This window comes from Tursiops truncatus, chromosome 1 (genome assembly GCF_011762595.2).
Source record: "Tursiops truncatus isolate mTurTru1 chromosome 1, mTurTru1.mat.Y, whole genome shotgun sequence".
Lineage (NCBI taxonomy): Eukaryota > Metazoa > Chordata > Mammalia > Artiodactyla > Delphinidae > Tursiops > Tursiops truncatus.
This window is the reverse complement of record NC_047034.1, coordinates 103,535,583-103,560,586: the sequence shown is the minus strand read 5'-3', so window position 1 is coordinate 103,560,586 and position 25,004 is coordinate 103,535,583. Positions and strand designations below refer to the sequence as shown.

General features: G+C 41.1%; 1 protein-coding gene across 22 annotated transcripts in view; it reads right to left on the bottom strand.

Moving 5' to 3' along the window:
• Positions 1 to 25,004, bottom strand: part of TGFBR3 (transforming growth factor beta receptor 3) — a 211,519-nt gene that overhangs the window by 17,855 nt on the left and 168,660 nt on the right. For 7 of the 22 annotated variants that reach the window (XM_073811166.1, XM_073811152.1, XM_033863584.2 and 4 more), the window contains 9 exons: positions 24,299 to 24,636; positions 23,719 to 23,871; positions 20,855 to 20,995; positions 20,525 to 20,683; positions 15,894 to 16,193; positions 15,305 to 15,361; positions 12,888 to 13,008; positions 4,009 to 4,050; positions 1,309 to 1,416 (listed from right to left, as the gene is read on the bottom strand). In XM_073811166.1, the coding sequence (XP_073667267.1) occupies positions 1,309 to 1,416; positions 4,009 to 4,050; positions 12,888 to 13,008; positions 15,305 to 15,361; positions 15,894 to 16,193; positions 20,525 to 20,683; positions 20,855 to 20,995; positions 23,719 to 23,871; positions 24,299 to 24,636 (1,419 nt within the window). Of the gene's footprint in view, positions 1 to 1,308; positions 1,417 to 4,008; positions 4,051 to 12,887; positions 13,699 to 15,249; positions 15,362 to 15,893; positions 16,194 to 20,524; positions 20,684 to 20,854; positions 20,996 to 23,718; positions 23,872 to 24,298; positions 24,637 to 25,004 lie in introns of those variants that run through there. The other 15 variants (XM_033863594.2, XM_033863587.2, XM_019919580.3 and 12 more) reach the window with 15 other exon arrangements.

Genomic DNA, 25,004 nt, shown 5'->3' with positions numbered 1-25,004 from the left:
AACCTGTGCTGTCTAAGGGTAACTGGCTTCACTCAAAGGATGCTGACGAGGAATCTGTGGACTCAAAGCCTACTGTTAAACTCCTAAACTTTTGTTTTGGACTGTGTGACTTTCCCATGCTAGGCACATAGGGTTCATTCTTCTCCTTCTGCCATAATTTAAAGTAAGTCAGTCAGAGAATGCAGTATTTGAAGGGAAGATTCTGATGAAGATTAAGATGTGACTTCTCAAAACGCCCTTCCGTGCTTCTCTTCCCTATAAAGCAGTCATCGTTTCAGCCTGGCTAGTTGGATGGCCCAAGGTAAGGCCAAAGATCGTGGCATGTGTTGGTTCAATGGAGAATTAATGAAATTCTAAACAGAAAGTCTGTGCCTGTCTCACCTGAATGATCAATCCAGCAGCTTACCTAGCTTCACAGCGTAAACAAGCATCCAAGAACAGACAATACCAACTAGCTTCCTAGACACGCCTCAAAATGCATGTCTTTCCTTTCCATATTTGCAAGGAACCTAAGAAAGAAGCAATAGAAGGGCAGTCCATTTGTTCCTTCCCCTTGCCCGACAGATTCTCTGAGCCTGGCCTGCATTCTGTCTTGGAGTCAGAACAGGTTCTCTGTTCAGGCCAGAATGTTTCAACCTTGGGACTGGGGGTAAGGGGCAAGAAGAAAGGCACATGAGAATTTTTAGGGGTGGAAGAGCATAACTTGAAAACAAACTGCTTTGTTTCAACCATTTTTATCTGTTTACAATTCATGAAAATATATTTTGAAAATTTAAATAATTTTCAAGCAAGACATGAGAATTCTATGTTTATCAAAAAAGACATGGTATGGATTTAAAAAAGGTTGAGAAATTCTGGTTTATGCCATTGATTAGGGCCTCTGGTGGACAGTGCTCAGCACCTTGGCTTCCTTTTTTACTTCCTGCCCATTTATATGTTTATTCTGAGTTTTTAGCTTTGGGGGAATGTTTTATGTTTCCAGTTTGTGTGCATTATCTTTCTTTAATTAAACGCTAACCACAAAATAGCTTTATTAGCAGCTAGACTTCAGCAACATCTCAAATGTAATTAACATAAATAGTTTAAACATTCCTTTTCTAAAAGGAATTTAGAGATTTGCTTAAAGCAAATTATATTTTTGCAAAACCCAATTCATGCCAATACGTAAATGTGAAAATGGTGGGAATGAACTTTCTCTGTCTTTCATTCATTATTTCATCCATTCATCCATGCAATGAAACACTGAGTGTCTATAGTGTGCCAGGCACATGGAATGTGCACCAACTGATATGCAACAGTCACACTAACCTGTGTGAGAATAGATGTACCATAAGGCCCCTGTCAGCAGTGCTCCAATCACAAATGCTGCGAACGCAATGCCCATCACGGTTAGGGTGTCCAGACCATGGAATATCGCTATAATGAAGAGAAACCAATGCATACGTTGAGTGACTCTGCATCACATGCTGCAATTTTATATTGTTTCACAAGTATTGTCAGAAAGGCTGAGCACCAGCTAATAAAATCTGAGGATAAAAAGCAGATTCCAACAAAATACACTGTATGTGTGACTTGCAAATATTTTCTCAACAGAAAAATGAAAATTTCAGATTTCCAAGATACCCCCAGTTTGCAATTTATTTTGAGCAACAAACTTACTAAAAAAAATCAGATTTGTCAACTCTGTAAAACCTTAGGTCTATGGTTCATTGTTTCAATCTGAAGACCTACTATTTGAATGGTAAAGTGGCTTGAAAAGTCAAAGGTTAAGATGCTTGGGAAAATAAGGTGAACTTCTATCAAAATCTGACTCATGGCTTCTTATTCACTGAACACTGAGACACTACACAGAAAACAACAAGACACTACATAAAAAACACACTCCAAACACTTTACAAACATACCTTCATGAACATTTAAAAGTATGAAAGATAACAGGAAGAAAGGTGGTGAGAAGGAGAAAACATACAATAAGGATAAACTATTCCTATGGATTATAAAATCTCACTGACCTCCTCACATTAAACCCTCCATCTCAACAATTACCTACTGTGTCATTGAACACAACTTACTTTTTAACACTTTTCCAACCATGATCTTTCTATAAGGTGAACGGAAATACTCCTCAGTGGGGAGTGATGTCAATTTTATGGTCAGCAAAACATATAAATAGAACCAATTGTTCCTCAATTTGGCAAAGATTTTTATATTTGAAATTAACTCTAGGCCACAGAAATAGAACACTTCCTTTCATTTAAGAGAACTACCTTCTTTGGATCACTTATAAAAAGTAAAAATCAGTTTCCAAGGGAGAGAGGTTTTTGGTGGAATAAAATTTCTACTCTCTTTTTTTTTTTTTTACTATAAATTGAAGGTACAGGATCTCCCCATTATTTCAATACTGTTTCTATGCTCCTCTCCAGTCAGAAGTGACTCCAGTTGATCTCTATGTAAATTCAATAACTTCAGGGTAGAAGATACAGGTGTAGACAAAGGTGACCCTTGAGCAGCCCCAGCACTTGAAAGGGCTCAGGAAAAGTATAATGTGGTAGAGAAGATTCTGAAGGATCCAAATTCCCAAGTCCTGGTCCCTACTCTTCTAGCCATGGGCCCTATGGTGTTCATTTAACTTCTAAAAAATGGGACAGCACTACCTCACCTGCTGAAGGCAGGGGGTAAACAAAAGGAGTTTGCAAAGGGGCTGGGGATCCCCCAGGAGGAGTAAGAAGTGGGAAGAACGCTATGGAGGTTAAGACGAACCAAGCCGCCATCAACCTAATTTAGTCTGTAGGACAGATATTAAAAGATGACTTGGCTTGGGCTTCCCTGGTGGCGCAGTGGTTGAGAGTCCACCTGCCGATGCAGGGGACACGGGTTCGTGCCCCGGTCCGGGAGGATCCCACATGCTGCGGAGCGGCTAGGCCTGTGAGCCATGGCCGCTGAGCCTGCGCGTCCGGAGCCTGTGCTCCTCAACGGGAGAGGCCACAACAGTGAGAGGCCCACGTACCGCAAAAAAAAAGATGACTTGTCTTTTCATGCCTACAGATGCAAAAGTGAGGCATGAGTAAAAGTTTTTAATGAAAATATTCTAAAATTCTAAAGATGAAGGTGTCATTTATGAGAATCAGACTAGGTGAGAACCAGAGAATGTGTCCATATGCATCTCTTTCTGGGTTCATGATAGTATTCCATGATATTGTTAAAATAATACACTTAATAGAATGGTTTATAAAGTACTTAGCATAAAGGAACTCTCCAGACTGATTTTTACATGTATGTGATGGGGTCAGCCATGGAGACTAACCTGGAAAGTCTTAAAGAGGAAAAAAGTATAGACTCTCCTCACAAGGCAACATTATCTAGAAGAGCTCTGGGTGCACACCCAGAAAGCCCAGGCTCTTGTCCTGCCTCAGTGACAATTATAACCATGGGGAAGTCACTTAAATACTTCTGGGTCAGAGTTTTCTTCTGTATAAAGCAATGAAATTGGCCCAGATAATTTCCAACGCATCATTTTGCAGCAGTTGGTCTCTCTCCCTTTTTGTCTTATAAGCCTTCTCAACACCCCTTGGACTAGTGATTGTCTTAATGGTATAGCAGCTAGTTCCTTTATCACTACTTCTCTGAGCAGGTAGATACTGCTGATGATACATAAAGCAAACCCCTCCCATAGCTGTATGTTAATGCTTTCAGATCACAATCGATATAAGTATGCAGACGATGAACTTCTCTAAAACTAAGAAAGTTACTACATTCGCATTAAGGTGATACACACCAATGGGTTAACAAATTCATATTTTAAAATGGCAAAGGTAGAGAGGAAAAAAGAAAGGAGAATGAAGGAATGACAGGGGAAGGAAAAAAGAAAGTTCGAGAAAAATGGGGTGAGGGAGAATGAGAGCAGAAGTCTTCTTATCAAAACTCAAAGTTTGGCAAATGTTCCATAACCAACTCATTCTTATAAAAGCCCAGGAGGCTTTATTTCGAAACAGTTGCATAAAGACTTACGTGGAGAAACTGGAATCGGTTTCTTAATGCTTGGACCTGTTTCTGAAACAAAAACATAAATCACAATGCGTTCTACAGAGAAACCAAGTTCTAAGCGAAAGGTCATCGAAATCTCAGCAGAGGCTGACACTTTTCTATTTGTTAATAAATACTCCCTCTGTAAAAGCTCTGTCAATTATCCTCTTTAGATATCAAGACTATAACATGGATTACTCAGAAATTTTAAACACTGTACTTTGTTAGTGATCAATTGTACAGTTTCTCCAATTTGAAGAAAAATTGAAGGCAAACGCCTTTAAGGAATCTGAGTCTGATAATTCGCGCGCGCGCGCGCGCGCGCGCGCGCGTGTGTGTGTGTGTGTGTGTGTGTGTGTGTGTGTATACCTTTCTGTTTATTTAAAAAAGAATCCAATATCTTTAAATCCTGTGTTTCTCCAGTGTATTCAATATTTGTTTTTTGGTTTTTTTTTTGGCCATACGCGGGCCTCTCGCTGCTGTGGCCTCTCCCGTTGCGGAGCACAGGCTCCGGACGCGCAGGCTCAGCAGCCATGACTCACGGGCCCAGCCACTCCGTGGCATGTGGGATCTTTCCGGACTGGGACACGAACCCGTGTCCCTTGCATCAGCAGGCGGACTCTCAAACACTGCGCCACCAGGGAAGCCCAATGTATTCAATATTATTCGACTTTCAAAAAAGTCTCTTAATGTACACAAGTGTTGTAAAGGCATCTTCATTCTTCCATCCTAATACCATCGATCATCCTATAGTTCAGCTCCTCATCACGCATCTGCATTATTACAGAGCTTTTCTAACTGGTCTCCTTGTCACCACTACTGCTCCCACCCCAAATGTTTCTCCCCCCATATGTGCCCCCAGAGTGACTTTTCCAGAGCTCAGAGCTGATTATGCTATTGCCCTGATTAAAACACTCAATGACTTCCCTTCGTTTATGGGGAAAAAAATCCAAACTCTCTAGCACAGCACAGAGAGGTCTGCCTCCCTCTATCCACCTCTCTCCAGCCTCCTTTCCTCATGAGCTCCTCACCCGTGCTGGGCTCCTTGTAGTGAAGTTCCCCCAATTCTCCATGTGGCTCCATGTCATCACAAGTTGCAAGCCATCCCCTCAAGTACCCCCCGCTCTCCCAGACCTGCTTTGCTGGCATTTTCACAGGGAGGCCTTCTCTGATTCTCTCATAGTTCATGCCCACCCCAGCAGGACAAGTCTCTCCCACCTCTGCTCATTCCCTCCCTCTTCTGTTATAAATGTGCCACATCACATCGGAATTCTCTCAATTCTGTTTACCCCCAGAGTCTAGATCTTATTCATCTGTATATCCTCAGGGCTCAGCCTGGCATAGAACGGCCTTAGCAGAAATGCTTGGTGGAGGATGGTTAGAATGCTGATGCACTTTTTGAAAATAAAGGCAATAAAGGAAATTTGGAGTAAGACTATAAGAAAATGCTTATATGCTTTGACATTTCTATACAATGCCTTTGTGTTCAGAAAGTGCTAGAAAGCCTAATCTCATTTGAGGTTTCAACCAACCCCGTAAGGCAGGCAGAAAAAGAATTCTTATCACTATTTTACCAATGAGAAGCCTGAGACTGTTATCATGTGACCAGCCCAAGGTCAGAGCTGGAAAGCATCAGGGTAGGGGCTGACCAAGGATTCCAGATTCTGCCCCGTAAGCTAAATGACTGGTGAGTGTTGCTCTGTCCTTAGCTGGGGAAGCACTGATTAAGAAAGTACTTGTGCATAGTGACATGCTATTCTCAACAGTGAGAATATCATAGACCAGGGGGTAGCATATAACAGCCAACCACTCTAGTTTTGTTTAAGTGAACTAAAGATGAATTTTATATTTTTAAGTCACTGAAAAAAATGAAAATAAGATTTTATGATGTGAAAATTATATGAAAGTCAAATCTCTTCCATAAATAAAGTTTTATTGGAACATAACAAGACTCATTCATTTATATATTGTCCACCGCTGCTTTCACGCTGCAACAGCAGTTAAATAGTCGAGGCAGGGACTCCATAAGCCACAACCTGAAAATATTCACCATTTGGCCCTTTATAGAAAAAATATGTTAAGTCCTCACACAGACTCTGCCCCTGTTCTTGAGAGTTTAAAAGTGATGTGTTTAGGACCTCTCTTCATCTCCATTTTCATTCAATAAAGGAACACACACCTTGTGTTGGAATCCATAGGGAAGCAAAAAAATCAACGTGAAAAACTGACCAAAACAAGCAGCATTTGAGTTGATGTTTATAAAAATAAAAAAAGCTAGATAGGATTGTAAATTCTCGGGATTAACCATCTTAGCTGGTTGATCACATTCTTGCAGCATGGGGTATCATGGTCCAGCTCTAAGGAAAGGAATGCTATGGGATGAATCAAAGCCACTACAACTGAACGATGCCCCCTGGAGCTGTGCAGCGTAGTGGCCCTAAGATCAGGATATATGCGAAAGTTATATTTAAATAGAATTACTAAGAAAATTAAAATAATTGTGTGTTTTAAAGAAAATCTATCTCAGTGTGCAGAACACACACCAACTACACAATGCACATAAGAGACTGTCTCCTGGGAGTTTGGCTCCACCAGCCTTACTGGCAGCAATAGAGTAACAACAGTGATGCCTTACATTTGTACATTTGTATTGTGTTCTACAATTGACAAAAAACCTTCACTTACATTTTCTCATTTTAAACTCTCAAGAGTCCTATGAAGTAGGGGTATCTAACCACAAAATTCTTCAAGAAGTAGTGGTTTGATACGCTGAACTAAGTCCAAAGGCATTTAAAGGTCTCTATAGCGTTCATCATGCGAGAAATATACACACTTCTGGGAAGAGTTCCATTCAATCAACCACCCATGGTTAAACTCTGTCACTCAAAATCCCCAAGAGGTTTCAAATCATCATTCTCCCCTAAGGAGACATCAGATGTGAGAATGTAGGTTTTATAGTAAGGCCTGTGTGATAGATGACATTGTTTTAAAATTCTTAATGGATTTACGTTATGACCTAATCCTCTTACCCCACCCCGAATAGGGGCCTCCTCATAGAGCTAAGCAGAAACAGTTGTTGCTCATTTCCCCAGAGGCGAAGTTCCTCCATGCTTTCTGTGCATAAACAATAATAAGCACAAGCTGCAGATACAAGGTTAAAGGATTTTATCCTCTAACACTTGGGTTCCAAAATTCCCAATAACCCCTGAGTATAACTAAAATAGTTTGATCTCCACCGGAACCCTATGATCGATTTGGCATGCTGAAAGGAAAAGAGTGGACAGAACAATATTTACTTTTGGTTTCAGGGTACGATTGCAAGAAAGGAATCCTAGCTATTACTGTAAAGAGAATTTTAACAGTAAAGATTTCTTTACACACAGAACAAACTATAATCAACATTCTGAATTAAATCTTTTCATATACTCTGAGCAAGCTTTGGTCTGCCCCAGAACCAAAATTTCCCTCCTCAGACTGTTAGGCATGGTTTTCATAAAAGGGATATTTCTGGGCTTATGCATGAGTAACTGACCACAGCTTCTGGCCTCAGGCTTTCAATTCAGCTCTCCTAAACATGGCAGGACCAGGCAGGCCCACAGGGAAATGAGGTGTCTAACAGGCACCCACATCTATTAGTATTTGACACAGAAGGAAGGATGGGGAGACAAAGAAGCTTGTGCAGATCACTGAAGATATACTTTTTACTAACTTTATTGCACTCTTAACAAATTAATTAATCTCTTCTCTGGGTTCTTTCAATATCAATAGGCACTGCAATTGCCTATTCACTTATCTGCATCCTTCTACTAGATCAGCGGTTCTCAACTGGGGGTGATTTTTGCCTACTTGGCTCCTCAGGGGACATTTGGAAATGTCTAGACACATTTTGGGTTGTCACAACTGCTGGTGGAAGGGTTTGCTAAGGACATCTAGTAGGTAGAGGCCAGGGGTGCTCCTCAACATCCTACAATTCACAGGATAACGCCCACAGCAAAGAGTTATCCAGCCCAAAACATCAGTAGTGCATTAGATTGTAAAGCCTTCATTCAAAGATAGGAAAATTTGTTTACTATATGCCAAGCATGTAGTAGGTCCTCAATAAACATTTCCATTATAAATAACCATAAATATCATATATATCTTATTATTGCATACATACCCTAGCAACTCAACTTCCATGCTGCTTTCAGAGTAGCCTTCCTAAATGATCTGACCATCGGTTCTCTACTTGAGATCTTTGATGGGTCTCAACTTTTAAAGGTGCATACTGGATTATTTGTGAATAAAATGAGATGTCTGGGTTTCCTTCAAAACAATCCAGGGACAGGAAGTGATAAAACAAAACTGGCTATGAATTGGTAATTGTTGAAACCAACTGAAGGGTTTATGGGAGTTCATTCTACTATTACCTCTGTTTCTGTTTAGATTTGAACTTTTCTAAAGTAAAAAGTTTTCAAAATGTGAAGCACATTGAATGAAAAAGAAACCCTATGATATCTCTTCCTTACTGGATAGAGACTGAATGTCTTGGTCTGTTAATTAAACATTCATACCATCTTTCTACTCAGCTTCCCCTCATCTCTACCTCAGCCTGAGGACAAAACCTGGCTGGTGCTTTAGACTATTTTTGTTCTGGAAAAATCAAATGTGTTCCAAAAAGTAACGCCTCTCTTGGATTAATTTCCAACTGACGTTCACAACTTTCCCTTCCACTCCCCTCTAATCCCCCGCAAAAACCCTAGTTTGGCTGAGATGTTAAGAGGAAGGAAAGGAAATTAACATTTACTGAGTGCCCATGATATGCCAGGTACTGTCCTGAGCACATTTTAATCTTTAAAAAGTTATGTGTAAAATACATAGCTAGTGGGAAGCAGCCGCACAGCACAGGGAGATCAGCTCGGTGCTTTGTGACCAGCTAGAGGGGTGGGATAGGGAGGGTGGGAGGGAGGGAGACGCAAGAGGGAAGAGATATGGGGACATATGTATATGTATAACTGATTCACTTTGCTATAAAGCAGAAACTAACACACCATTGTAAAGCAATTATACTCCAACAAAGATGTTTTAAAAAAAAAAGTTATGTGGTAGAAATATGGAGAAAATTCAGTATTTTAAACACTTGCTAAGAATTATATATTGTATATAAATCATGGCAAATTTGGGGATGTTCTTTTGTGCCCCCAATTTTTTTTATATATATGCCCTAAATTTCAGATGATTACTTTTCCCTTTCACCATTAAAAAATAAAATCATCACTGACATGGTGTAATCATTTTTATTATGTAAGCCCAAGTGTTCTCAGATGCTGTAAAAAGTGGTCACAGCATCCAAAGCAAACAGCACTAACCTGCCTATACTTCAAAATATTTCAGAAAATATGGTAGGACAGCACCATCTCAACTATTTTAATTGTTTTGCCATAAACCATAATCTGCATAAACTATTCACGTTTCCTGGGCTTTTTTGTGAGTTACAATTCAAAGTCACAGAACTTGTCCTAAACTTTAATACTCTCTTAAACAGTTTACATGTTTCCCAACATCTTAACCCTTTGGGGAACAGACTTTTTTCCTTAAATTCTTTTTTTTTTTGAAAATGAAAAGATTCTACTTATTTGTATACGGTTATATGAGCATAGAGAAAGGGATGGAAAGATATACACAGGATACAAAAATTGTTAACTTTCATTAACCAGGTGTGGCTTAAGGACTAGTTATTACCTATTTTATTATACATTTAATATTGCATCAACTGTTAGAATGAATAGGTATTAATTTTATAATTAAAAATCAATAAAAAATTTAAAATGAAAACTTAAAATAAGTAATAAAATATATTGCTGGAAAACAGAAATTTTCTCAAATTATTGCATTTCTCCTCTTCCTTTAAACCCATTTCTTTTTCTTTTTAATTTTTATTGAAGTATAGTTGCTTTACAATATTGTGCTAGTTTATACTGTACAGCAAAGTGAATCAGCTACACATATACATATATCCCCTCTTTTTTGGATTTCCTTCTCATTTAGGTCACCACAGAGCACTGAGTAGAGTTCTCTGTGCTATAAGGTAGGTTCTCATTAGTTATCCGTTTAACACATAGTATCAATAGTGTAAATTCTTCAACTTCTTTTCATTTCATAATTATTAGAGTACTTGGGTGCTAACTTGCATACCAGTGTGATGCGGCATGAACAGGGGAAGGGGCCAGGAAGAGGGGTATGAAGAGACAGATGCCTATGTTGCTTGCAGTTTTTATTAAAAACTAGAATCAACCTCCCCCTAGGACAAGGCATAGGGTTTAAGAGCACAGGCTCTGGAATCAAAGTTCCTTGATTTGAATCCCAGACCCACCATTTATTTATATGCCTTGGCCATCCTTGCTCTATACTATAGTTGCCTCACAGAGGGGCTATGTGGATCATATACTATTATCCACATAAAGCATTTAGCACAGAGCCTTGTACTAAGTAAATGCTCAATAAATGTTAGATCATCATTATCATCATCTCCATCTCCATCATTGCCACTACCATCAACATCTATTATTGAAAATTTAAGAAGCAAAAGAATTCTAATCCAATGTTGGTTCCCAAGGGACTGAGATATCAAAGGTAGCAAAGATGTGCTGCAAGGTTCAGGAAAGTTCCATTAAAAACAGTGGCCCAGAGGAGGGACCCAGAATTATTTACTTAGTCTAGATGGCCTATTCTCCCTGTCCACAGAAGGAAGAAACACCACCTGAAATGTGTCCATGCTACTGGCAGTGGTAGCCACAGAGCAGCCCTGTGGCTGGCTGTGAAGCTGAAAACTTCTATCTGCCCGAGAAAACCCAAGTGTTGAGAAATAAGATGGACCAAATGGCCAGGGAGAGCTAGAACTTTGGTCCAGTCTCCAAAGAGCACCCATATAGTAAAAAGACAGTAAACCATCCCATTGGTTGGGAAATTTTTACCCCCAAAGTTATTCCCAACAAGACATCTGCCCACTTCCAGAGATACTATAGTATGTTATCTTACTACAGTAACACATTAGGCTGTCTGGCAGGAAGAACATTCATGATCCTGTTATTTTTCAAAGAGACCAATGTTATCAGGCAAATGGCCACACTCCCCTTATAAATGATTATTCCAAATCACTGAGAGGTAGAAGGAAAGCACAGACCCCAGTGGCCTGCATTGAGGAGAAATGCTTCTAGAGTCAAAGGAAAATAAACATAAAAGGTGGGAGGAGTCACTCATAAAGCTAAAAACTGCCAGAAAACCTACCCCATTCAGTGTAAAGTTAGAAAGAGCATTTGCATACAGCCTCTGCTCTGGGAAGCCAGCCTACAGTCTAACCTTCTCAATTTGTTTAACAAACCGAAGCAATAAACTTTCTTCACTGCATGCTTCTCCACTAAAATCTACTCTCAATTAGCAAATCTCATGAAATTGCTTTGATATTTGGTAAAACTTTACTCTTGAACTTTTATGTAAAGAAAACACTGACCTTTAAGGATAATTACAAAGTTTAAATAAAAGAGGAATTACTTAGAAAAATACCACCAGAATTAAAAGAATGGATGAATGAATTACTGGAAGTTATACGGATGCCTAATTATTGTCTGGCACAGGAAAAAGCAAGTTGCTGCCTTCAGTTACCAGCAGAACGACCTCTCTCAAAACAGGTAAGAGTAACAGATGGAGTAGAGGTAGCTGTTGCTGTTGTTAAACCACTTTCACAGCACAAAACAGAGCCAGCTGTCGCCCAATCGTCACATATACTTTGCAACACAGTTAATTTATTCTTATTTCTTTCCCTTGGACCCAAAAAACAAGGAACTATTTGGGCAATCCACTTAGAAAGACTGAGGCTGTTATAGCTGTTTCAAACTATTGAAAACCAACTAATAACCTAATAACGTAAAACAGACAACAACAACAAAAACATTGATGAGGAACCAATAAACATCCCACGTGTACATTTCACACCAACTTTAGGAGGGCTGGGAAGTGAATGAAAAATGGTTTTGCTTCTTCAAACAGTACAGCTGAGTGTTACAGCTGAAAAGGCCTCTGAGGGTCATCTGGTCGAAACCCCTCTTTTTCCAGATAAAGAAAATGAAACCCCAGGACCTAAGGGGAGAGCTCCAAAGTGCCACAGCCAGCTAGCAGGGAAAGCCAAGAGCTGTGCATAAGATTCTAAAACTAAATTATAAAAATGCACTTGAACAGTTCTCAGCCTTCTTTCGGCTGTGACACCTAAGATGGATGGTGTTCACATAGATAGTGCCCTCCCCAAAGGCATCTGCGGTCCGGAAAAAGTACTCTAATAGCTTGCAGCCAGTACAACCTTTCCCAGTAGGTCATGGAAAAATGGGCTATGGACTCCATGCAATTCCAGCAGGAACTCTAACCCTCTCCTACACTTCCTCAAGGAAGCATATTTGCACGCAAGGGAGAGTGACATCGTGATGTGATGGAGGCAACCTAGACTTTGATCTAATATTTAAAGAGGAAATCATTGGGACTTCCCTGGCAGTATAGTGGTTAAGACCACACTTCCACTGCAGGGGGCACGGGTTCGATCCCTGGTTGGGTAACTAAGATCCCATATGCCGTGCAGCATGGCCAAAAAGGGGAAAATAAATAAATAAATAAGGAAATCATTTGCAAAGGTATCACTAACCGCATGCCAGCAGGAGAACCAACTAAATAAAATACTCCTTGGGCAAAGAATTCTATTCTAAAGTTACTAATTGGCTATTAATTTTGTATTTTAATTTTGTATTTCTTTTGAATACAAGTGGACTTTGATTTACAGTATTGAAGCCTCTTAATGAGCAGCCCTCAGGCTTCTCTGACTGTGCCTCCTTGAAACGCACCTTTAAATTGTACTTCATGGTGGATCACAGCGAGGGGCTTGGTGAACGTCTTCTTATTCTGCATCATGGCCCAGATCATCGAGGCATCCAGCGAGGTGCAGGCTTCATCAGGAAGCACACACTGCAGAGAGGCAGAGCAAAGCAGAGTCAGGAGGTCACTCAAAAGGGCCTGCACAGCTGACCTGTGGCCCCTTATCAGACAGCTCACAGCTGTTTACCCCAGAAAAACAGGACATTGGGATGGTTTCAAAGAACCACAAATAATCTGGGAGATGTGAGAGCAGGCTCAGTGTATTCTCAGCTGCACTTGAAGATGCAAACATGGCTGGACGGCTTCCCACAAAACAACTGGAGCTTTTAGTGTTATTTAGTCTGAAAAATAAAAAAACTACATGACGAATGTTGGCCCTTCACCAAGCTGGCTTCACATAAATGGTTCATGTTTGTGATTTGTGATTGTGGGAAACTTCATGTATTGCATTATGAGGGTGACAGATTTTACATTTGTTGTCCAAAAAGATAATCATGTTGTCGAGTACGTTTGATTTTTTAACTCTGGTATAGGCTCATGCAAAATGAAGCTTTCCAGGGTCATCTGCTTTTAATGTTCCAAAATGAAGTCCTGGGGAGTTGTGCCCAGGTGTGGAGGCCATGAGATCAGCTGTTTCTAGCTATTTTAAGGCTCCAAACTTAGAACCAGAATGCCCAAGCCTAGTGTATCTGTTTCCATTACCTTTTTCTTTAAAATAACTTTGGCTCCTTATCTATGCCCATCAGTGGGTAAAACGCTAATGTCAATGACATCCATTCCCTTTTGTTGGAAGAAGAAACATATCAATTATTTTAGAAGTCTATATACAGCAAGGTACCCAGAAAAGTTAATTAGCTTCCAGTTCTTCCAATCACAAAAGAGCAAAGACTTGTAGCTTTACTGTCATTGCTGCTCTAGGCAACATGAAAGTCAGATACATGTTATAAGAAGACAACTCTCCCCCTCTCCCCACCTCCCGAAACAAACAAACAAACAAACAAGAAAAGCCTTTACAATAGCCCTCCTGTAAAGGGAAACAATGGATTTTCTGTGGAGAGGAATCATTACTGAAAAGATCTGCATTTTAGGAAAAGCCTTCTTACTTTCCTACTAGTTCTTTGGTTAAGCAAGAGTCTATGATTCTACAACAAACTCACTGCAAGACCCTGGGCAAGGCACTGAACTCTCTGGCCTCAATTTCATCAGGAATGGGCAGGTTTGGACTCACCGATCTTTGAGAACTCTTCCTAGAAGATTCTTTGACTCTGTTTATTGTCATAGAAAGCACTCACAGGAATGTGGAAATATTAACCACAGACAGCAAACAGAGGGACAGTGGTAACAGCTCTATAAATGGTCCTCTGTCATCATATCTACCGTCTCATTTGCTCCTCTACCCAGGAGGGAAGCCGGTACTATTACTTCAATGGTACAGATGAGGACACGCAGGTTCTGAGAGGTCAGGGACTTGCTAACGTCCTGTTGGTAAGCAGCAGGCCTTCCTTCTCGGTCCTCCATGCCCTTTCCATTCTATCTTGCCTTGGATATAAATAGCGACTTTAGGCTTAGGGTCACAGCCCATGTCATCCCCTGTGACTTAGAACTCTCCTTTGAATGTTCTGGAAGGAAATATTAGGACTAATTTTCACAGATTAACACACTATGAAGCTGGGCTGCCACAGGCCAGGCTCACTGAAAGGTAACAGCCACACAGCCATCAGTATAGACCCCTGGTAACTGCCAGGCCTCTCCTCCTAGATCCTAATCCCTAAAAGTTATCCTCTGGGTCCCAGCCATGCACGAAGCTCCACATGGTTTTCTACCATGGTCCACTACACCCCAACCTTGATGGCCACTGGAAAGTGAAGGCCCACACAGCTAAGGCACCAATGTTTCCAAAGGCAACCTAAAGAACACAGCCTAAATTACCTTATATATATATACGTCTTCCCGGAGGACTATGAAATCAGATTTGCTATATTTTCAAATGTATTATAAAATTTCCTATGGTCTTATGGAGAAATGGATGCCCAGGGGAATATAACAGTGCAAAGGATTCATGTCAATGGTAATCCATCCAATAATAATAATTTTTCCTTCTCCCTCTACACCCATCTCTTACAACCTGTGTATCAGGTGAGAAAATTCCATCCATACGATACATTATTAATGATAGGACTCGATTATTAGACTTTTAGACATTAATTGATATGTGATTATAAAAGGAATAGAAGTCAGCTTACACTGTGTGAGATATCTAAAAAATAAATGCACATATGAAATGATACATAATTACGGCAGATCACAGAAACAAAACTAAGCAGAAGATACCTTTTGTGCACAAGGCCAAAATGATGAGGTAATTACCCTTGCTGATCCTCCCTACCTTGGCCACGCCAGCAAGGTCAAAGGGTTCTGATTTCTGTTGTGGCAATAGAATGTACTGGTTCAATGTGGGGAGTGACATGAGGCGAACATGACGAACCGATGAGAAACCAAGAAAAATTAAATATTTGTTAGTTTCCCTTAGAAGTCCTCATGAGACAAGTCAACCTTATAACTCACACAGAGAAGGTCAAAAAACAACTGCAATACAAATCTCAGCGGGACCTGGAAAAATTAATCCTCACACTGAACTTGTCCTTCGGCTCTCTGTACTCTTGGCACTGGATACTATCTGAATAGCAAAGATAAAGCCAGACCTCTCCTTCAGTGGAAAACAGTCTTGATTTATCATTTGTAAGATACTACTGAGTAGCACGCATGGAAAAAAAAAAAATCATACTGTCAGGATTTATTCTCTAAGACTCCATAAAACTCAGTTCCCTGCTAACATGAACTTTATGGCTTCAACTGGGCAGTTCCCTAACCCCAAACCTCAACCTGCTGTAACTTGTGATTGAACTTCTCTGGTAGGTCACTGCCTCACCTAAAAATGTCAACATAACAGTACAAATGGATGAAGGACCACTAACCTTAGGTAACTTCTGGGGGTCCTTTTCCCTTTTGGTACACAATGTGAGTTCACACTGTAGAAAGAGCAGGGAGGTGTTGAAGATGGGCTTAAAAACAAAGCTGAATCGTTTCTTATCTATCTCGGCTTGCGGGATAGGAAAGTGCACTCTCTTGGGATTGTAGAATTTCACAGATTCATCTTTAGGACAAATGTTCTCAATGATAGTATAATCAGACATCCTATCAGGGTTCGAATATGGAGAGATAAAGCAAGTCTGGATGGCAAATCCCAGTTCTTGGTCAGCCTTGGTGACGGACACCTACAACAGAACAGAAAGATCAATTCAGAAACAAGTCAGCATGCCACTTTCACTCTAGGCACAAGGGTAACATCAAAGCGGCCCTTCTGATGAGAGACATTGCTTTACTTTCATAACATATCCATATAGTCTTCCTTCTAATTACAAAAGTAACACACACTAATTGAAGAAACATACGTTTTCCTTTAAACTTGGTATAGATGATACAGTGAATTATTTAGTTCAAGTCCCAGCCTGGAAGAGTCTATAATACAAGATACATAAGTCCCTTCAACCTCCCATAAGTCCTCTGGGAAATAAAAACAAAAGTACATCATGCACCTAAGTGGATTTTCCCAAATAAACAAAACACCAGTAGGCAAAGCCCCTAATGTCATTAATAGTGTAGCACCTGTAAGGCAAGCTCTTTTAAAAAATTACTCAGGGGCTTCCCTGGTGGTGCAGTGGTTGAGAGTCCACCTGCTGATGCAGGGGACGCGGGTTCGTGCCCCGGTCCGGGAAGATCCCACATGCCGTGGAGCGGCTGGGCCCGTGAGCCATGGCCGCTGAGCCTGCGCGTCCGGAGCCTGTGCTCTGCAACGGGAGAGGCCACAACAGTGAGAGGCCCGTGTGCCGCAAAAAAAAAAAAAAAATTACTCAAAAAATAGAGGACAGAGGTAGAATCTATTTAAACTAGGCACGGAAGACCAAACTTCTAAACTGCAGCAAGTCAGACTGAGCCTAAAACATCGCAGTAAAGCTATAGATTGACCTGAAGTCCTGGTTCATGGTGAGCAGGCAGAGCTGGCCTCTGGGGCTGGATGTCGGGGAGGGTGCAATCTGGTGGCGATCGCAGGCCTGGTGAAGTGTCCCAGCTTCTCAGAGGTCCAAACCAGACCTTGCCAAGTACTCTCCCTTCACTCTTTAAGCCCAAGGGTGTTTTAAGGGAAATCTAATCTGGAAACGTTTCCGACTCATTTACACTTCCCTCTTACAAAACATTTGTATGGGCTATGTCCAAACCTTGTTAAGGTTCTTTTCTTTAGAAACAGGAAGTAGTATTTGGCCAAGAGTAAACAGAATTCAATTCTCATCTCAACTACCAATTCAAATCTCAACTATCCTGAACTCAGCTAAAATCCTCAAACCAGACTGGATCCTCCATTTGGTGACACATGCATCACTGTGTGAACTGCCTCTCCCCTCTATTGCCTCATTCCTTGACTAAACTCAGGATCAAAATAAACTTAAACACTTTAGAAATAAAGTTGGTCCTCAACCATAGGCCAATAGCCCCAGAGTCCTTTCAAAGGCATGAAGAGGCATAAACACACTTTCCATTCTGAAATACCCAGGGGAAATCCCTGACATTGCACGGGGCTTTTAGGCCATGGCACTATTTTGAAAGATCCCTATGTGGTTAACTGCAAGATGCTAAACAATGAAGATGACTGTGATAATGACATTTTGTTGTGCCTTAAAGCTTAATCCCTGAGAAACAGTCTTATGAGATAAATATTTTCAACTTCATTTTATAAATGGAGGAAAAACTGAACACACAGGATAGCTGACTTGTTCAAAATCATATCTAACAAACAGTGGGTGAGCCCAGGTCTTCTGAGCCCGTCGATTTTCTCCTCACTATTTCACTACAGCTACAGGGTCAATTCAAGCCACCCATGACGTGGCCAGGGAGGGTGCTTGGTAAGAAGTCTTTCCAGGAAGTAGTATTTGGTAGTCTGCAAATATTCACACTTCATTATTTTTACAGTATTTCCAAAAATGAGATATTTAATCTTGGGAAAATGGCAAATTACATATACTCTATTTTAAAAAGTGGCCTTTAACATGTACTCAGAACCCACAATGCAAAAATGTGTGACAGAAGAAATGCAAACCTCTTCTCTAATCTCAAAGAAAGTATGCAATGGCAGAATGTCTAAGGTATTCCAAAAAGTTGTTTCGATGAGAGGAAAAAAATCATCAACAAGCCTTTTCCTCTGAAATGGACCGGAAATGAGTAGCGGCAGGACTCTGCTGCTCACGCGCTGTGAGCACTAAACCTTGGTTTCTCCCCCACAGAACGAGGGCACTAACACTGTCTAGATACAATGATTGTGATGATCCGTAAAGTCAAAATTACATGCACACAACACAGTTCCCTTCTAGTTAAGAAATGCCAGCTGTTATTAATAGTATTCGTCTAGATTTAAATTTGGGGGGTTATATATAGAAATATATTCTTTTAATTTCCCAAGACAAATGAACTAAAAGAAAAGCTGCCAACTATGTGACCAACTATCACCCAAGGATGACCAAAGACCAGGTGGCAAAGCTGATAATGTCTTGGATTAAAAGAAGAGACTAGGATCTAGAGGAAATAGAAGATTCTGGGAGGGGATGTGATAGGGATGACCACGAGAAGAAACATGGAAATAGTTCTTTAGACCAAGCCAATGATTGGGTGAGTTTTATTTACTTTCCCCAAATAAAAATTTTATTATTAGCAGTGGAGTCCAAACTGGGAAACAAGGACTAGGCATGGCTGCTATCCTATTTAGCAAAATATTTACAGATTCTCTCTCATACTTCAGGTGGTTTGAAACAACTTTAAAATAAAGCAGTTTATACCATTTTCCCCCTCCCCAGATTCTCTTCAATGTATTATTATGATGTATAATGATATTTAAAATGGTATAGCAAAAGGATTTGGTTCACTTTTTTCCATCACTTGACCATGTCTTTGATTAAATTTAATTATGAACAATACAGATGATATATAAATGGGAAAATAAGAATGAAAAAGAAAATGAATTTCAAGTAAGCCAACACTGGGGGTGGCAGGGTGGGGGAAAAAACCCAAAACACCCAGGGTAGGATACATGAGGAAGATTTAAGGCAGCAACGCCACAGCCTGGCAAAAGCAGGCACACATCTGGAAAAGAACAAACTGCAATGAAGCAGCACCCCTAAAACCCATAGCATAACAGCGAACCACTGACCAACCACACATGTAGATTGTGCAGCCGGAAAAGCAAGAAGAAAACAACGCATCTTGGATTAGGAGAGAGCTCTGATTAGGGACAGCATGTAGAAAGCAGTATATTTTCCCCAGCTGAGAAAGAAGGTATACCCAAAGAAAGACAAGGTCTCTCAGAACAGGGAATCAAAAAGGAGGAGACGATCCAGGAAAATGTCTAGAGCCAGTGGGCTCCGTCCCAGAATCAGTACAAATGTGAGTTATTTGTCTTTCTTAACTAGAAATATGTGCACTGAAGTCACTTTTAATATATGGAAGTATCCCATTTTGGCCCCTTAAGCTTCTCCCTCCTCCCACAGTGAAGGAGAACACCAGCTAGCAGCTCAGCACCCAAATCAGCTCAACAGAGGACGACTTCCACGTAAGACCAGCAGACATTCTGGGGCCATGAGGATATTGATCTTCTCTGGAATCCAATCTGTGAACTTGGATATTTGCACTGCTAAGAGGTTACATTTTCTCCCCCTTTCAAATGGTACTTTGAGGATAAACGATAGCATCCAGTGGATAACAGTGTGGGCTCTGGAGCCAGATGGTCTGAGCATGAACTCTGACTCTGAACTCTAGTAGGTACTAACTGTGTGACCTTAGACAAGTTTGTGCCTCAATTGCCTCATCTACGAAATGGGGATATTAATAGTCCTGTCTCACAGAATTGCTCTGAAGAGTAAAATACTACAATACTTATAACTGAGCTTGGCACAAAATAAATCTGCAATAAATGTTAGCTGTTGTTATTTCATTATTACCATCACTACCTAATATGTTGGAGTCATTCCAAAGATTTATGTTATGTGTGGTTATTACTGTTATATATAGGAAATAGTTTTAATGAATTTATAGATACATTTAGGTGATGATCTAGAAAAAGCAATTTTCATGAGATACAGTAACACACAGTATTTCACTCAAAAGTATCCACAGTTTAAAAGATAGTCTCTGAGGTGGTTTGAAATATTCTTTGGTTAATTCTGATACTGCAGCTACTGAACAACTGTCCTTAGCAAAAATGCTAAGGACAAAGTAAGGACAGGACTTTATTAGAATTCACAGTGCTGATTTTTTTAAAACATTTATCCATTCATCTACAAATTACTCTCTCCGTTTAGAATGAACGTAGTGAATCCTGAAATTTCCTGCTTTGGTCAGAAATCGACGTGGGAGCGTTTTCTAAGCCACGCCCTCACGCAGAGCTGGTCAAAGTGGTGAGGAAGAGCAGGAAGACGTCTGCCCCAGCTGCTTTCACTCATGCGCAGAAGCTACTACGAATCTGTGCTAACCTAACAGCCCAAGGTTAACATTTGTGTCTCACCTCAACAAAAACATGTCCGTTCTCTGCCACAGAGAAGACGCCTTGGGAGGGCACCAGAAAGAGGTCAGTGCTGTACAGCTCCATGTTGAAGGTGACATTTCTGTTGGGTGGGTCCTGGAAGCTACCGGGATTCCCCACCTGCCGCAGGCTACAATTAAACTGGAAAAAAAAAAACAAAACACAGATGGAGATAAATCACAGTCAAATGAAGCTTGTAGCTTTATGAGCTTTAGCCTTTAACATCTGATTTTATTTTCCAATAGTCCCTGACTAAAGCTGACCAAAAAGACACCGGTCTCTACAAACTACCTACTACAAATAAACACATACCACCACAATTTCAGGTCGGCTGAAGAAGGAAGTATCTCCTTCATCCGTATCTCCCGGAAATCCATTATCACCTGACTCCAAATCTTCATAACCATCTGGCCAGCCGCTACTATCCCCAGGGGGTGGAACCTGTATTACAATCTAAAAGGCAAGGAAAACACAATGTTATAAAAACACCAAATCATGTGCCTTTGGTTCTACCTCACACAAACACCCATGTAATAATTCAGAGGCAAACTGAAAATCTGACTTAAAAAAAAAAAACAAAGAATTTCAAGTATTTTTAGGACTTCATCCTCAAAGAGATGAAAAAACGAAGAAGCCCAATGCATGTTCAAATTAAGACTTACAGTAAAATATGTATTTTCCCCTGTGACAAAATATAAATGATTTCAAACAGTGGGAAAACACCAGACACTGAAATGGGATTGGATGGGGTTGTCAATAGGCCCCCCCTATTCTGTGGGGGGTGGGAAGGGGGTCTCCTTAGGAACCTTTATATTGAAAACTCTAAGAAATACTGATTTGGTTAATCCAAGGAGTCCTGTAATTTGTATCTGTCAAGATTTGATCAAGTTTGGTTTGAGTTAGAAGCAAAGGACCTGATGTTTACTATTGAGCCATTCTCTCCTTACTTTTACTCCTGCACTCCTCCATCTCCCCAATATATCTTTTTTTAAAAAATAAATTTATTTATTTATTTTTGGCTGCATTGGGTCTTCATTGCTGCATGTGGGCTTTCTCTAGCTGTGGTGAGCAAGGGCTCTATAGGCATGCGGGCTTCAGCAGTTGTGGCGCGTAGGCTCAGTAGTTGTGGCTCACGGGCTCTAGAGCACAGGCTCAGTAGTTGTGGCGCACGGGCTTAGTTGTTCCGCGGCATGTGGTCTCTTCCCCGACCAGGGCTCGAACCCGTGTCCCCTGCATTGGCAGGCGGATTCTTAACCACTGTGCCACAGGGAAGTCCCCCAATATATCTTTTGTATGGTGTATAGATGCAGGAAAGAACATCCTGTTTTATGCCATGACAACCTCTCTTAACACTGGTTGAAATGATTATTCCTAGGTTAGCTCCAGGTAAGATGAAAAAATTCACCCAAGGACCAGGACTCCATAAATTAACTCCTAATTTCTTTGCATATATAGGATAGTTATACTTTTTGTTTGATTTTTCATTCCACGTCCTTAGATTTTTAATATGTTGCAAAACAAAAATACATATTAAGTCTGAAAATTACTACAAACAATTATAACTGGAAGAAATAGTTAAAGTAGCCACTGAAGAGGTGAATGGGAAGAAAATGAAGGAAAACTGCCTCTCTATCCTTTACCAGGCCCTCAAAAGAAAGTACTGATACAACTGAAGTTAGGTTATGACTTACCCTATCATAATTAAAAAAAAAAAAAAGAAAGAATGAATATACCTTTCTCTCCTGAGGCAGATGGCACGTTTTTTTTTTACTTAACAGACTGATTACCATGGCCTCTTATTGGCATTAATTTAGATAAAAGTTTAAAATTCCAAAATCAAGTATACCAGTAATATATGACATTCATTACATCTGGAAAAATTGGATAACTGCAAGAAAATTAGTGTTGGAATTGGCAGAAGAGGGTTCATCATAGAAGTCAAAGGTTAATAAATGATTTCAGTAACAAAGGGAGAGTAACTGCCACTACCTAGAGTTGGGGGAAGATTAGTGGACGAGAGGTCCGGAAGCTGGATTCGGTCCTGGCTCTACTGTTAACTAGTCTCTCAAATCCAAGCAAGTCTCTTAACTCCCTGGAGTTCCATTTCCTCACCTGTGAAATGAGGACGTTGAATGAGATCAGCTTAGGGCTCTTTCCAGCTCAAACATTCTAAGATTGTCTGAGGAACCATAACCTTGGCTCACAGGACAGTCAGTCTCCACATGAGCCACACTGACCAAAGAGCCAGTCTCTTCTCTGGCTAGGTTGAGCCTATCTGTTGACTGGCAGTGGAATAAACAGAGGAGTCGGGGTCTCCCCATGCCAAGCCAAAGCTGGGGTAGGCGCTGAGTGCAGACACACACACCATGTCCAAGCTATTTCTACCATCCAAAGTACAACTCAAATTGCAAAATTATCACTTTAAAGTTCTTTTGAAATTTCATGTTCAAATTCTTTCAACATTCACTGTTAAGTGTCCATCTCTATAAGAACAGATTTAGATGAATCTGTTCTGACAAGATTCTGACAAGAATCATGTCTGGAAAGTGAAGGGTAGCTATTGCAATGGATTATCATTGGGGGAATCTGTGGAATCTCTCTCGGGGTAACTTCAAAAATGGAAGATTTTCTTCAATTTAGGGTCTTTCTTAGAGATGGAGAGAGATTTAACACTTTCTTGAATGACCTTTTCAGACTTCTCTCTTCTGGTTCTTTTGTTCATGAGGGAGGGAGAAGTTCTCCTACTTCTAGACAAGACTCAGAGGAGGCCAGAGAGCCCACGGCTCTGGTTAGCTCAGTTGTATGGAGGTGCTCACTCATAGCCCAAGGGCTTGGATTTTATCTTTCTGTGGACCAGGCCATCCGAGCCTGCAGCTTAGCCAGAAAAAAGTCATAATCACCTTGCCAGTGAAACTCTGCCAAGAGGAGATGGAAGGAAGGGTGGGAAAGATCACCACAAATGCTCCAGCCGAGAAAACAGGGCCTCCCAACGCCCACAGACTCACCAACAAAACAAATAAAAGAGTTCGGGGTCATACTACATCCCATTTTGTTGAGAACTGACACTTGGCTTTGTTCAGACCCTCCTCACTTTCCTAGAAGTCTTAAGACTAATTTTAAGGTAACACCCAGCAAGGCTCTGGCAAAGGGAAAGCTTTGTACTGGAGAACACTCACGGAGTTGTAGTAAACCACACCGTAAGGGACTGATCGCCGGTGCCGAGTCCCACAGCCATTCAGGGGAGACTCCAAAATGAAGTGGGTGCCATTCATCTTGGCCTTGCATGTGGGATCCAACAGGGTGAGCTCCATCCCAGAGTAGCCTCTGGCCTGAAACAACAACGACCGAAGACATGAAGGGGGGCCCACAGGCCATTCTACAGCATGCAGTTAACACATTTTGCCTGGTCTTCCAAGTTGCAAGTCCAGGCCTTCCAAGTTGCTGGAGGCCTGCACTTCCCCTCCCCCCTTACCTCCTTTCAGCCTACCATCTCTCAACAGCCCCAGAATTGTGTTTGTTGGCCTTGGAAATTCAATAGCAAAATATTGACACACAAGGATCTGGAACCCCCCTCACTGAGAACAACAGGAACCGGGTGAGAATCACAGCCAAGGGGAAGTGAGCCCATCCAACTGAGAAAACAGTATCAAATCTCTGGAGTTCAAAAGTGAAAGAGCTGGAAATAACCAACACAGGCTGAGGCAAGATGGGGAGGGAGGTAGCCTTCCCTTCTCTCCTTTAAGACACTGCACCCACCTGAAACGAATCCTTTTCTATAGCCACAGTCATCTTTTCGTTGTCACATTTGACTGACAGGGCAACATCCATGCTCCCCTGCACCTCCTCGGCCTCTCTGGGACCAGGAAACAGTTGTATGCTGGGGATGACAGGGTCCTTTGGCGGAGGGATCCCATCTTCTCCCCCTTCCTTCCAGCCTCTCCTGGAGATATCGGGGAAGGGAAAGGGGAAACCTCCGTTTTGGCCTCCCCTTCCCCGGATGCGGGGGTTGTCCAGGGCAGGCAGGTTGCCAGGGTCCAGCAGGATCCGTAGCTCAGGAGGGATGGTATGGACTTCCTCATCTCTCATCTCCTCTGCTGGTAAGAGAAGAAGGCAAAACATCATCAGTGTTTGCTGCAAGGCCACAATCATATCATTAGAGGCAAGAACAGGAAAAACTAGCAACGAATGGGCATGTGTAAAATTACTCTTAACAAGCAATGTATAAAAGAGATGAGGAGCCTGGAAGCCTGAATTCTAGTGCTGATGTTCTTTCTAACTGGTTGAATGGCTTTGGGTAAGTGGTCTACCTCTCTGTGCCTCAGTTTCCCAATTTTTAAGATTAAGAGGTTGGATTAGATCAGTGGTTCTCAACTTTGGCTGCACATTAAAATCACTGTGGGAGCTTAAAAAAGAAAATCCCTAAGCTCAGGCTGCATCCCAGGCCAATTAAAAACTGAACTCT